The sequence below is a fragment of the Stegastes partitus genome, unplaced genomic scaffold (assembly GCF_000690725.1).
Source record: "Stegastes partitus isolate 25-593 unplaced genomic scaffold, Stegastes_partitus-1.0.2 Scaffold179, whole genome shotgun sequence".
In the NCBI taxonomy this organism is placed as follows: Eukaryota; Metazoa; Chordata; class Actinopteri; family Pomacentridae; genus Stegastes; species Stegastes partitus.
Window position 1 is genome coordinate 561,690 of NW_007577910.1, and position 13,098 is coordinate 574,787.

Sequence of the window (13,098 nt, forward strand, 5' to 3'; positions counted from 1 at the left end):
GATAGACCAAACTGTTTATTTTTGTCAATTGTTAATGAAGACACGTAGGTTAAAGTAATCTTGATAAAATATCACAATTTTAAGGTTAGGTTTAGTTAATGTCAGGGAACGGGTCTCTGGGCTGTTTGTTTTCTCCGGCAGGTCATCCACCAGAGGGCGCCCTAGGGGATCTTGTGCTGCTCTGGGGCTCATTCCCTGCAGGTGTGTACACAACACACCTGCAGGGAATGCAGGTGTGCTGCAGCTCGTGAGGCTTGTCAATCCAGGACAAAAGGAGCAGTCACCGATCACTCACTGCCTGAGTGTTAACCATAGTGGTACACATCAAGCCTCCTCGAAGTATTTCGTGTGTTTCCTTCCCGTGCATGCTTATAACTGACTTTTTCCCTCTCCAAAGGTTTTCTTCCCGAGTACCTGCTCCTAGCTAATGCTCATTCGCAACCAGCCTGTACCAACCTGAGGCTATCTCTGCTGGTCTCTGGACAACCCTGCTCACAACCGGTACGCCTCAACTATTCACCCCCACTGCACTGACCACCGCACGGCCTGCCCGCCCAGCCACCCACCAGACCCTCGTCGACGTCCCAGCCAGAATAACCCTCTTCACATATTCCTTGTTCGCTGTGAATAAAATCTTTATTTCAAACCCTCTTCTCCTGAGTGTCCTTCTGCATGTGGGTCAGGAGCATTGACAAAGCCATGACAGTTAAGTTTTCCATTGGAGCAGTACATCTCAGATGAGTGGAATCAATGACTGTCAGAAAAGTTGAAAATCTGGCTGTTGTTACAGTTTTTAGTTCTAATAAATGGAGTCATTTCAGTAGTTGTAGTGAAGATAACATGCCTTTTCAATCTGCGATGGGCTTTGGGGTTCAGAGGGGTCATTTTACATCATTTTGCATTTGATTCAACAAAAGCAGCCATTGCATCAATAACAAGGCTCCTTTCGCATATCAACGCACATTTATAGACATTATTTAACTGTTATTTATGTATGTATTTATGTATTCTGTGATTGGAAACAGAAACCGTTACTACTACTACTGCTGTTGTTGCTAACGCAATGTTGGTGTGTTTGTTGGAATACAAGTTAATTGATCTTTTGCAACATTTTACCAGGGCTGAATCTTGGAAAAGCTTAGGGTGCAGCATATATTAAAAATTATCAGCGACGTATCAGCACTTTTGATTGCTGGCAAGTAAGCTGTCATGTAGAAGCAGCTGCAGTCAAACCCTCCAACAGTAGAAAAACGTGCCAACACATTTTATGTATCTGTCAAATGTATCAAATATTGTATTATTCATATTAACCTACTCTACTTTAAAATGTCAAATTTAAAAAAAGAGTAAGTTAGCTGTTACGAAAGGATGTAGAGATGAATTTGCACGTGTGTATGAAGTTTTTGGACCACTCTACTATTCGCACCTTTGGTGAGGTGGAGGCATGTTGTCACTGGTTTTTGTTTGTCTGTCAGCAAGTTTGCACAAAAGCTACCAAGCATGATGAAACTTGGAGAGGCAACAGAACTCATTCAACTTCAGTGCAGATCTGGACCACTCTTTCAAATTGCACAATACTGCATTGGCCTTGGTAGAGGACTATGCTGTCAGAGTGCCGTTCTAGTTCAACAAGTGCCGTCTCACGGATTCACTCACTCCTGCATCCGTTGGGTCCATAGTCCCAGTGACCAGGAGCACACTGTCTACAGTTTGGCCCGTTGACTCCAGGCTGGCAGGCGCACTGTCCACTCTGAGGATCGCACGGCTGGACGAGAGCTGCCGAGGCATCACAGTCACACTGACGACAGCCAGAACACGAGTCAAAGCCAAAGGACCCATCCTGAGGAAAACAGCAGATTCAGGTATTCACCCCGGATAAGATAAAATACAGTTTGAATTTGCGAGCTGCAACATTTTGGTTTGGATTATCTCTTTGCCAAATTAACATGACTGTGGATGGCAACAGCTACTGACTGACACACAATTGAATTCCTTCTTTGATTATCTTTTGTTTGTGCAACTGTCTGCCAGCAGGATTATGCACAAACTACCAGGCCAATTGTAATAGGACTTGGTGGAGAGGTGGAACGTGGTCAAAGTAAAAACCGATTAATTTTGGTGCAGATCTGGTATCAGTTGTGAAATTGCACATCATAGGTTAATGGAGTTTTACCCTTTGTGAAGGCCTGCGCTCTCTGAGAGCAGATCGACTTTAACACGATTGTGTGAAAGAGAACTTCTGTCAAAACACAGAAGTTTGTCATATGATGTTTGTGATACTTGATGCAATATTAATTGCCATTAAGCTCCACAGAAGTCCTTGTCATGTTTAAAGTGAAACAGACTAAAAGATCCTGATTTAAATAGAAATAAATGTGCTGCCTGGCTTATTATTCCCACAAATCCATACAGCAGCCAAACACTGAATGCTGGCATTAAATAAACAAACAAAAAAACAAAGGAACAAATTTTCCAATGTGTCGTCATTATAGCTGAACCACATTCAACTGATACAATTAGGATTCAGGGCAGTGCAACACCGAAGACCAAAAAAAAAAAAGGTAGAAAGTTAAAGTCACGTAGAAGCAGCTTTTACCTCACAGCGGTCGCAGCGCGCTCCAGTGACTCCTGATTTACATTGACACTGTCCAGTGTGAGGGTCACATGACTCAGTTCCACAGGGAGAACAGCTGCATTCTGTGTAACAAGAACACAACATATCATCCATCAAAATCTGCGATTTGCAACCTTATAATGACATTCTTTCATTCATAATACAGTGTTGCGTATAAAGTTGGAATAAACTATTATTTTTACCTCTTCTCATGAAATGATTGTGATTTATTCTTGATAGATAAAGTGTATATCTTCTCAAAACTTTATTGATATCACAAGATACATACAATACATATCACAGTAAAATTAAACCACAATTAACTTTTGCAAACTGTGTATTAGGCTTAAACTGAATTGGGGGTATTGAACAGTAGGATTAAGAGTTAAGAGTTTCAATTTTTCAACCTTGGTCCCTTTAACAGGAAACACATATTCGAGGGGATTTCATGCATTAGAATGTCCAATGTTACTCTTTTAAATGTCACTCAGTGATTAATATTGAGTATGGCCACCTCTGACACAGATCAACGTGTTAAGACATCTTGGCATACTGTCCACAAGGTTGTTGATGGTGTCAATGGGCAGGACGTCCCACTCTTCAGTCAGATCCTAAGGTCAGAATTGGTTTCACCTGGTAACTGGGACTCATTATGTAATCATTGCACCTGGTCAGAAGTGATTACTGATGTGTAAAAACAGAAATAAAAAGAGGAATGTGTCTGATAACAAAAATTATTCCAACTTTATAGGCAATTTTGTACCATGCATGTTTGTTTACTGAATTGAAGCTAGTTCTGCAAAACTGAACAGCCTACTCTGATCAACTTAATATTAACAGGTCATGAAGTTCTTCCTGTGTCAAGGCTGAAGCTGAACTCACTGGTGCAGTTTTTGGCACCAATGGCGTCTCCGTAGTAACCAGGAGCGCAGACGTCACAGTGAGGTCCGGCTGTGTTGTGCATGCAGCTGAGACATTCTCCGGTCAGCGGGTGACAGTCAGTGAACAGCATGTTGGGGTCCGTGTTGCCGTGGCAATGGCATGGCTGGCACCTACTGCCAAGAACCATCGGGTTGCCGTAGAACCCAGGGGCACACCTGTATAACAGATTTATAGTTAAAAACATGTAGCTGGGGCGCCCGTATAGCTCACCTGGTTGAGCGGGCGACCCATGAACAGGGGCTACAGTCCCCGACGCAGCGGTTGTGAGTTCGAATCCCGCTCACGACCCTTTGCTGCAAGTCTCTCCCTCACTCTTCTCCCCCCTTTCCTGTCTCTCTCCACTGTGCTAAATAAAGGCAAAAAGCCCAAAAAATATATATAAAAAAAAAAAACAAAAAAAACATGTATCTGCAGAAAATAGCGTTTCTGTAGTGTACAGTGCTTTTCTCCTGCTTAAAGAATAAAATTTAGACATAAGTATACCTTTAAAAAGATGACATTATTTGACGTTTAGGTATCTAAATAACCTTTAACCCAAAACTGTCTTAGCATCATTGCAAAAAAAAACTATAAAACAGAAAGAAAAGTTTGATTTTTCAACTTTCTAGTCGTCCTAGACCTAATCACAAGCAATGTTTGTTTTATTCAGGAAAAATAACCAAATCTAAGCTTAAATTTCTGATGTTTATTAAAATCAGTTTATTCTACACAGGTGACCTCTGCAGTTACTGCTTAAAAACAAACAAAAATCTTTCTTCAATGACATACTAGAATAAAGTAACTTAGAATTTAACGTTCTGATCCACAATGTGTTGAGGACATTTTTTTTTACCTTTCACAGTTTGGTCCAGCATAACCCGGCATACACAAACACTGCATCCTGTCACTTTTCTGCACACAACCCTCTGCAAAACTACACAGACAGAGAGAAATAACAAATTACCGTCAAACTGTGTATAGTCCAGTTAGAAGCACTGTCAGCAGAGTGGTTGGGACAGATAATGGCACAAACTATGACAGGAATTTACTTGAGAAAAATAATAAAAGAAGGAGTGAGAGGATGAAGAGTAAATGTACGAACTTGTTGGATGGGGCCCTCAGTGGGCAGGGACAACTGGAGCATGACACGGCCTGTCCATCAAGACTGTTGTTACCCAGGAAACCACCCTGGCACCTCTCACAGTGGTCGCCGGCGGTGTTATGCTGGCAGTTCTGATGGTAAATACAGACAATTAGTAAGCCGCAAACATGGCTGGCGGGGACACACACACACACACACACACACACACACACACACACACACACACACACACACACACACACACACACATATCAAAAGGAAGGTTGTGAGAAGGTTTCCACGTTTATTCTAAAAGGTTCTCACCACACAGACTCCTGATCCATCCAGACAGTGGTCAGAGTGTCCGTTACAGTTACAGGGAACGCATTTCCCCAGAAACAGGCCGATAGTGTCTCTGTAGTAACCCGGAGCACATTTCTACAGAGAGGAGAGGAACATTAAAGAATGAATCTTTACTAATTTTCCTTTTGCATTATTCCATCTCAAATCATCAGTGGCCCCTTTGCTATGATGTGCTGAAAGCTTTTATCTCATAAACTACAGATATATGTTGTTAAATATTTGAAGCACGCATGAACGAAAATCTGATCATGCAATAGTCAACTCCTGATATTCTCATTAGGTTTGTTTTTGTGGATACATGAAGGGAAGATTTCAGCAAAGACTGTTCATGAATGTCATTATAGCTTGTCTTCTGGATATAAAAAACTGGATGCTTTTGTATAAACAGACCACAGAGGTCATAGATCTTTACAGGAGATGTTACAAAAAAAAAATCTTAATTTAATTTTTATTACTGAGTGAAAACTGAGCGCCCATTATTTTAGACACAGCTGTTAACTTATGTCATCAAAATAATGTGAAAGACGCTACAATTCAAAAAGAGAGAGAAAAGAAAAACCTTTTTCAACTCATCAAAAATCAAAGATCTCCTGCAAAATAAACAAGCTAAAAAAGTAAAACGAAATCCGAACCACCTTTGACAGGATTAATGCTAAGACCTGAATATTAAACAATAATGTAACAGTGAAGCTGCCAACAACCAAACTGGTGCCTCACCTGACAGGAATCTCCGAGGTAGTTGGCGGGACACATGCAGATCTCCACGTTGTTGGCATGGCGTCCGGTGGGCAGACTCTCGGCTCCCTCCAGCACAGCGCCGCGGAGGGACACTGAGTGGGCAGACTGAGAGTGGAGGGCTCGGATCTGCAGGGACTCCAGACTGACCAGAACCATCATCAGCTCCTCCCGAGAGACAGAGTTACCGGTCTGAGCGTGACGGAAACTTCCCTGTGAGGAGAGAATCATGATCAGTTCATCTCCAGGTCACACAATGACCATCCACGCCGAAGAGTTGCATGGGCATGTATAGATAAATAGTAAAAGCAGATATTTGGCTGCCAAAACTATCAAAGGCCCAGAGGAAGGAAACTTTACCAAATCTAAGCTTAAAAATGTGATATTGCATTAAAATAACTCTCTTCTACAGCTTTCATAGACAATGTTGACAAAAACTAATTGTGTGCACTAACAAGATTTAGTAAAAAAAACTGACTTTTTGCACTCCTTGACACCCCGATACTCAGAGATCCAGGGTTACAGTACATATCCAGCACCCCTCACTTTGGTCAGACCAGCTGACCAATCAGAGCGTTTTAACCCTTTACGGGGCAAGTGACCATATTTGGTAACTTCCTTGGACGTTTAATATGTCCACCCTTAGCCTCTCCTTGAGGTTGAAGAACCATGAGCACTTTGATTTAGTTTTTATATTAATGCTAATATCACTACCTTAAGAAAGATGTCACTAAACAAATGTTCCAGGCACTTTATAAATGCTTTGTTGCTGGTTTGCATTGAGCTCCACTTTGATTTACTTTTTGAGATTAGTGCCACTAATACCACCACCCCAAGAAAAATGTTACTAAATGAACTTGCCAAGCACTTTATAAATACTTTGTCACTGGTTGTGTAAGTATCATTACTTCAAACGAAAATGTTTCTAAATAAATGTTTTTTGCAGTTTGTTACTTTTTCTTTTATTTATTATCAATTCCCTTTTTTTAAACCGTAGATGGGCAAGTTACCATATGCTAACTGTATTAATATTGTTATGCAACATTTTTGTTGATTTTACTTTTTTTAAGTCACAAAAGTAAAAATATGTTGAAATGTCCTTCAATAACACTTTAGGGTTGGAATTTTCATTTTCCAAGTATTTCAAGGAGTGCCCTATAAAGGGTTAAAGAGACTGGGGTTAAATTGAAGCATTCCAGACAGAAGGTGAGAAGATGTGCTGCAGCAATGTACAATAAACATATTCTAGTAGATCCCAGGGCTGCGTGAAAAAGTGACTCTACCTCAACTATGTGAACTATCCCCAGGTGAGGCTCTTCGGGTGACGAGTATTCTCTCTCCATGAACACCAGTGTCATCTGGTTACCCTGCAGGATAAAAAAAACAGAGGTGTGAGATGGTGCGTGGGTATCTTCTGTATCAGACATCCATCCCAACACATTTAGAGGTAAAGGATTTTTTTGTACAAAATGTGCATGCATGTATGCTCGTGTATTGTGTCCGTGCATGTGTGCCGACAAAGTTTTGCACCTTGAGAATGATGTCGGGCCTGGAGGCTTCTGCAGGCAGAGACAACACGTCGCCTCTCATGGTCTGAGTGTGGAGACGATACCTCAGATAACCTCCGTAGGATGACACCTGTGGAAACAGGGGCAGCGATGAGGCAGAAAGTAAAGATTTTAAGGAAGGATGGGAATACCAGGCAGACACAGAGCAGCTTTAAACCCCCTATCCCTATGCATCTTAATCAGACAACAATGGATTACATTCTGACTATACAGTCAAAGAATAGAACAAGACCAAGGGCTTGCGTTTTTATCACTAAAAGATAAAATACCTGTACTTCTATGGTAACCATGCAGGTATTTGCAAGCTGACATCTGAGGCAGCTACATGAAGCGTAGCAGGACTCAGTCTGGGATTTAAATCGAAGCATCAGCTTAAGCGCTGATGCTGGTTGAAACACACATGAAAGCTGTTGAGTCAAACGGCCAGACGAAACACTGAGCCTTGTCTGAGCCTTTGGATCAGCGATGCGGGACATGCCTGTCGGAAGAATATACATGTGTTTTCCTTCAATGTAGCTGTAACCATGTGCTGGGACTCTGTAGGCGTCTTTAGGCTCACTTTAATGCTGCTTTCCTTTATGGATTAATGTTTAGTGTCCCTCTCTGATCATCTGTATAACTCCATAATACCTTGTATTTCACTCTCGTGCAACATCAGTGCATTAATACCTGTGCATTACATATATTATTTATATTTTGTGCATCTTCATATACATTATTGCATCTGTGCAATATCAATACTTTTCTTTAAATATATAGAACAACTATGTGCAGTATTGTTTTTCCCCCCACATTCAGAGAAATACTATCTAAATTTCTACAGAAGGAAAATCTGTGCAATATCAACAGTGCTTGTGTATATTTCTTGTTCATTTTTCTAATGTCCCAATATGTTTGCACTATTCTCTTCGCTGCTGGAACGCTGCACGTTTCTTCACTGTGGGATTAATAAAGGTTTATCAGATCTAAAACACATCTGTGTGTGTATCAAAGTCATGTGTTCAAGAGTTCCATTAAAATAATCCCTTCCTGCCTTAAAATGTCCTAGATGTTGCTTCCTGCAGTTTAAAGGTGAAACTGCTCAGTCATGATGTTTGACTTGTTACGCACATGATGTGTCTTTTTTTGTATGAATATGTATATGTGACTTTTTGTTTTAGTCTGTTCATTGCTAAAACTACAGAAAAGAGAAAAGAGCTACATTTTTATTTCCTTACTCCAATAATTGCCTTTACTTTTAAAGCATTTTGCATGTCGAGTGACTCCGGTTGCAAAATGTTGAGCAGAAAATTACCATCATCTCTTTTTTCTTGCTTTTTTGCAAATGCAATCATCTCATCTTCACCCTCATCACATCCTCAGTGAACCTTCTCTGAGTAAATATAGGCTGATTAGATAAACAGAAACCACATACACATCATCTCCAACCATTTTAAGAGTATGTTATAAAGCTAATGTTCAACAGCAGATTCCAGTGAATCTTTGCCCTGTCATGCCTGACTTGTTGTTATTGCACCTGACACTGATGATATTCAAGGGAAATGTCTCATAAGAGTACATATTCCAGTCTGTTCAAAGGCAGTCTCATGATTGGTCTTTGGATATTGAAAAAAATTAAATAAAATCAAGCTTAAAGGTTTTAACACACTTTAACTTGGTGACAAAGCTTTTTTTTTGGACAAGTGCAGCTAAGTTTGGTTAAAATAGTACCATAATATGCTGTAAAGCTCTGTGAACAAACTTTCTCATTCATGTTGTCTCCACGCTAGTTTTGTTGTGCAGTTTGTCTATTTTTACTGACAGATAGTATTTGCAATGATGCAGTGCAGAAAACTGAGCTTCTGTTGTCGCAACTTTTCCATTAGTCCGTATACTGTGTGATGACATCAGGTCAAAATGCATCCATCGAGCCTGTCACACGACACCATAACATACCTAAAGGAAAAGCCCACCATCAATGTACTCTTTCCCACCTCCTCAACAGGTTGTTCCTCCCTCCTACCTTGTCTCCCAGGTAAGTCTTCGTTGCATGCCAATGGAGGTCCTGGTAAACATCGGGCACGTCGCTGAGGTCGGCCTCCACAAGATCCTGACCAGGATACACAGTCACTGGGACTTCCTGTCTGTCTGCTCCAAGCAGCACCCAGCCCTCCATGTTCATGATCTACAAGAGAGGAGAATAAATAAAATACTGCCGGATACAAGCAGAGTACAGCAAAGATCACACGTAAGGCCAAAGACATAACTGAAGTCAACAGAACAGATCATGAAAATGTTCAAAAGCTTTTCCAGATGAAATACAGTCAGGATCTTTTTTATTTATTGTTATGATTTTTATTTTTATTTTTTTTGTAGAGCAGTGGAGATAGACATGAAAGAGGGGAGGAGAATGAGGAGAGACCTGCAGCAAAGGGCCGTGAGCGGGATTCAAACTCATGACTGCTGCATTGGGGAACTATAGCCCCTATTCATGGGACGCCGTCTTATCCAGTTGGGCTGCCGGGCCGCCAAGTCAGGATCTTTATTCACCATCTTTGTAGGATAAATACTCGAAAATATTAACTTTATTGGGATTTTAATGACACTGAACTAATGACTTTACTATGAAGCAAGTTCCACACAGCCCAGCTTTCTTTGTGTAAGCTGGCTTGACATTGTAATTCCAGTTTTTTTTTTTCTTCAGCTTTTTGTAAAATTAATAAGAAAAGGGGCGCCCCTATAGCTCCTCGACGCAGTGGTCATGGGTTCGACTCCCACTCACGACCCTTTGCTGCAGGTCTCTCCCTATTCTTCTCCCCCATTTCCTCTCTATCTCTACTGCTCAAAACAAAGGCAAGAGGCCCCAAAAATATTTTTTTTAAATGTAAAAAAAAAAAAAATTAATAAGAAAGAAATATAACTTTTCTTTTTATTTTATTTTATTTATCATTTATGGCATTTGAAAACAAACAAACACATACATCTCTCAAGTGAAATTTGGGAAACAGTGATGTGTTCATGTAGAACTCGTCCACGAGTTAAGAAAACAGGTTCTGGAAACCTTGAAGCAAGAGATAAACACTATTTCTTGACAGTAGAGTCATTTTTCTACCTCAACCATGTAGCAAATTTCTTTCTTCTTTTTTAATTTCTTTTTAAAAACATAATCTAGAATTTATATGCACAAACATTTGTACCTCTGTGCGTCTTTTGTCAGAGCTGCGACAGCGGTCAGTGGCGCCGAAGCAGAAGCAGCTGGTGCAGCCTTTCGGGTTTGTTGGATCCAAGTGGAACGTACCCACTCTGCATTGGTCACATCGAGAACCTTGGACGTTCTCCTATAGGTGGAGGGATCACACCACGGGTTAACATATGTGAAGGAGTGGGGGTGTTATTATTAATCAGTTTATTTAAAAAGGGACCATGTACAATGTTAACATAAATGTTGCCATTTGATGTATTGCACCAGAGTTAGCTTTAGTCACAAAAAAGTTGGACTATAAAATACATGACACAGTGAAACACAACATTACACATACACTCTTAAAAGCACATATGGACACACAGTCACGCACAAATGCAAATTAAAAAGACATTAATGGTTGCAGTTCTGAGTGTCCATCCATCCATCCATTATCTATACACCGCTTAATCCTCACTAGGGTCGCGGGGGGGCTGGAGTCTATCCCAGCCGACTTAGGGTCCAGGGGACACCCTGGACAGGTCACCAGTCTATCACAGGGCTACACTTAGAGACAGACAACCAAGCACACTCACATTCACACCTACGGGCAATTTAGAATCACCAATTAACCTCAACATGTTTTTGGACTGTGTGGGAGGAAGCCGGAGAACCCAGAGAGAACCCACGCTGCACGGGGAGAACATGTAAACTCCACACAGAACGATCCCGGTGCCCTCACCGGGACACGAACTGGCGAACTTCTTGCTGCGAGGCAACTGTGCTACCAACTGCGCCACCTTGCAGCACCAGTTCTGAGTGTCCTTAAGCAAATGTTTTAGTTTGTTTTTAAAACTGCTGATAGAAACACAGTTCTTAATATCATCATGCAGGGTGTTCCACTGAGTCGTAGCTTTTACAGAAAAAGCTGACTGCCTAAGGTGGTGCATCAAAAAGGTAGGGAACAGTCACTTGTGGAAGATATCCTTGTGGATTATATGGACTGAGCCGAGCAATGCTGAATAACCTGGGTGCGAGTGTGTGTTCGTCTTCACCTTGCAGAGACACTGTCCCGTGAAGGAGTCACACACTTCCTCCTCTGTTCCCGCCTCATTGCAGTCACATGGCCTGCAGTTGGGGTAACCATAGAAACCAGGGGCGCAGCGGTCACACTGACGGCCGACGATGTTGTTCTTACATCTGGGGAAAAAAACACAAAAACGATAGTTGATGCGTGTTTAATATCTCATCTTCTTGACCAACTCTGTCTCTGAAGCTAAAAGCCCCTCAGTCTTGCAGGAGCTAAACTACTTCTTTTTTCCTATTCTTAATTTTAAAAATGACTAATCAGTATTTTGACTTTTCAGATATATAGGCTGGCAGCTGACGGCATGCCAACTGTGACTCTGTGTTACTGCCAGGTGTTGGGATCTTTAATGATGGGTGCCTTTAGAAAGAAAAATGCTTCCAGCTGTACATCCTTGTCTTGTCTGAACAGAACTTACACATTCCTTCTTTGTGTGTTTGCAAGAGGAATACGAGAGTGATTTTAGATATCCTGACACTTTGATGCTCACAAGCGAGGCACAGAATGGAAGACAGAGTTTAAAAGAAAGGAGGAAAGAGGAGAGATGAGGCGACAGAGAAAGTATTTCTGTTAGATTATCAGCATCTGATAACAATAAGTGAGAAAAACAGTCAGAAAGTAATGTTAAAAATAAATAAAATAAAGGTTCATGTGTGTAAATGCACCAGTGAACTTACAGCTTCAGTCTGCAAAGTTTTAAACACACATTAGGTAAATGTTTTCACTGAGCATGTTTTTTTTTTTACTTCTCGGGTTTACAGTCAAGACTTCTTTACAACAATGACGACAATCAGACCAAACTTCATATTTAGAACATTTTCATTTGAATAACTGTGGTGTAATAGAGCGTAGTTGATGTGTGATCCGTATGGATCTGCACCTACAGTTTAGTGCACATGTGAAGTATGGATTAATGGAAAGGTTGTGGAATACAGATTTACTGCAGCTGTTACTTTTAAAAGAAACCAAAAATCTGGATTGTAGTTACAGTTTGATTCATTTTGCAGCTCTGACAAAGTTTCTGATTTGCTGTTTGATCAGTGGACGAAAGGCTTCAGAGCTTTTGAAGCCCATGAAGAATAACTTGACTACTGATCCTTGTGAGGACGATGAGGGGATATCTTTGTGTGATAAGTAATAAACAGCTCCCTTTGCTACCAGATTTGTTTTTGGAAACATAGAAGTTTGTCTGATTGGGAGCCTTATAAAGGCTAAAACCTTTTGAAGAAGGAATAACAGAAGCAGATCAAGATGAGGACAGTGTCGCTGCCAGTCCTTCGGGGGAACCAGAGCTGAAAGTTTTAGAACTGGCAGTTTCAAAAGAACACAGACAAGTACAGCCAGGCAAACACACAGATGATCAACCCAGCGTGAGTGCCAGAGCCAAGATTGTGTCAGAAAACTAAACAGCAAGAAATAACAACCTTTTTCGGTATTTCTAAACAGAGGCCTGACATTTGAGAGCTCAGCCTGCACAACTAAAGATCCATGAGTGGTGGCAGCATGAAAAGCACAAGACTATTTATGACTTTAAAAAAAAAATAAATAAATGTTCTTAGAGGGGATGAT

The 13,098-nt window shown here is 40.9% G+C and overlaps 1 protein-coding gene across 1 annotated transcript in view; it reads right to left on the bottom strand.

Annotated features, from left to right (window-relative positions):
* The window catches only part of lama5 (laminin, alpha 5), a 130,584-nt gene that overhangs the window by 21,306 nt on the left and 96,180 nt on the right, over window positions 1-13,098 (bottom strand). Inside the window, exons 36-47 of the mRNA XM_008280023.1 lie at window positions 11,498-11,642; window positions 10,459-10,599; window positions 9,285-9,446; window positions 7,245-7,352; window positions 6,998-7,081; window positions 5,697-5,927; window positions 4,941-5,054; window positions 4,638-4,768; window positions 4,389-4,469; window positions 3,497-3,711; window positions 2,597-2,697; window positions 1,657-1,840 (exon numbers count right to left, since the gene is read on the bottom strand). Of these exons, the coding sequence (XP_008278245.1) occupies window positions 1,657-1,840; window positions 2,597-2,697; window positions 3,497-3,711; window positions 4,389-4,469; window positions 4,638-4,768; window positions 4,941-5,054; window positions 5,697-5,927; window positions 6,998-7,081; window positions 7,245-7,352; window positions 9,285-9,446; window positions 10,459-10,599; window positions 11,498-11,642 (1,697 nt within the window). The remainder of the gene's footprint in view (window positions 1-1,656; window positions 1,841-2,596; window positions 2,698-3,496; window positions 3,712-4,388; window positions 4,470-4,637; window positions 4,769-4,940; window positions 5,055-5,696; window positions 5,928-6,997; window positions 7,082-7,244; window positions 7,353-9,284; window positions 9,447-10,458; window positions 10,600-11,497; window positions 11,643-13,098) is intronic.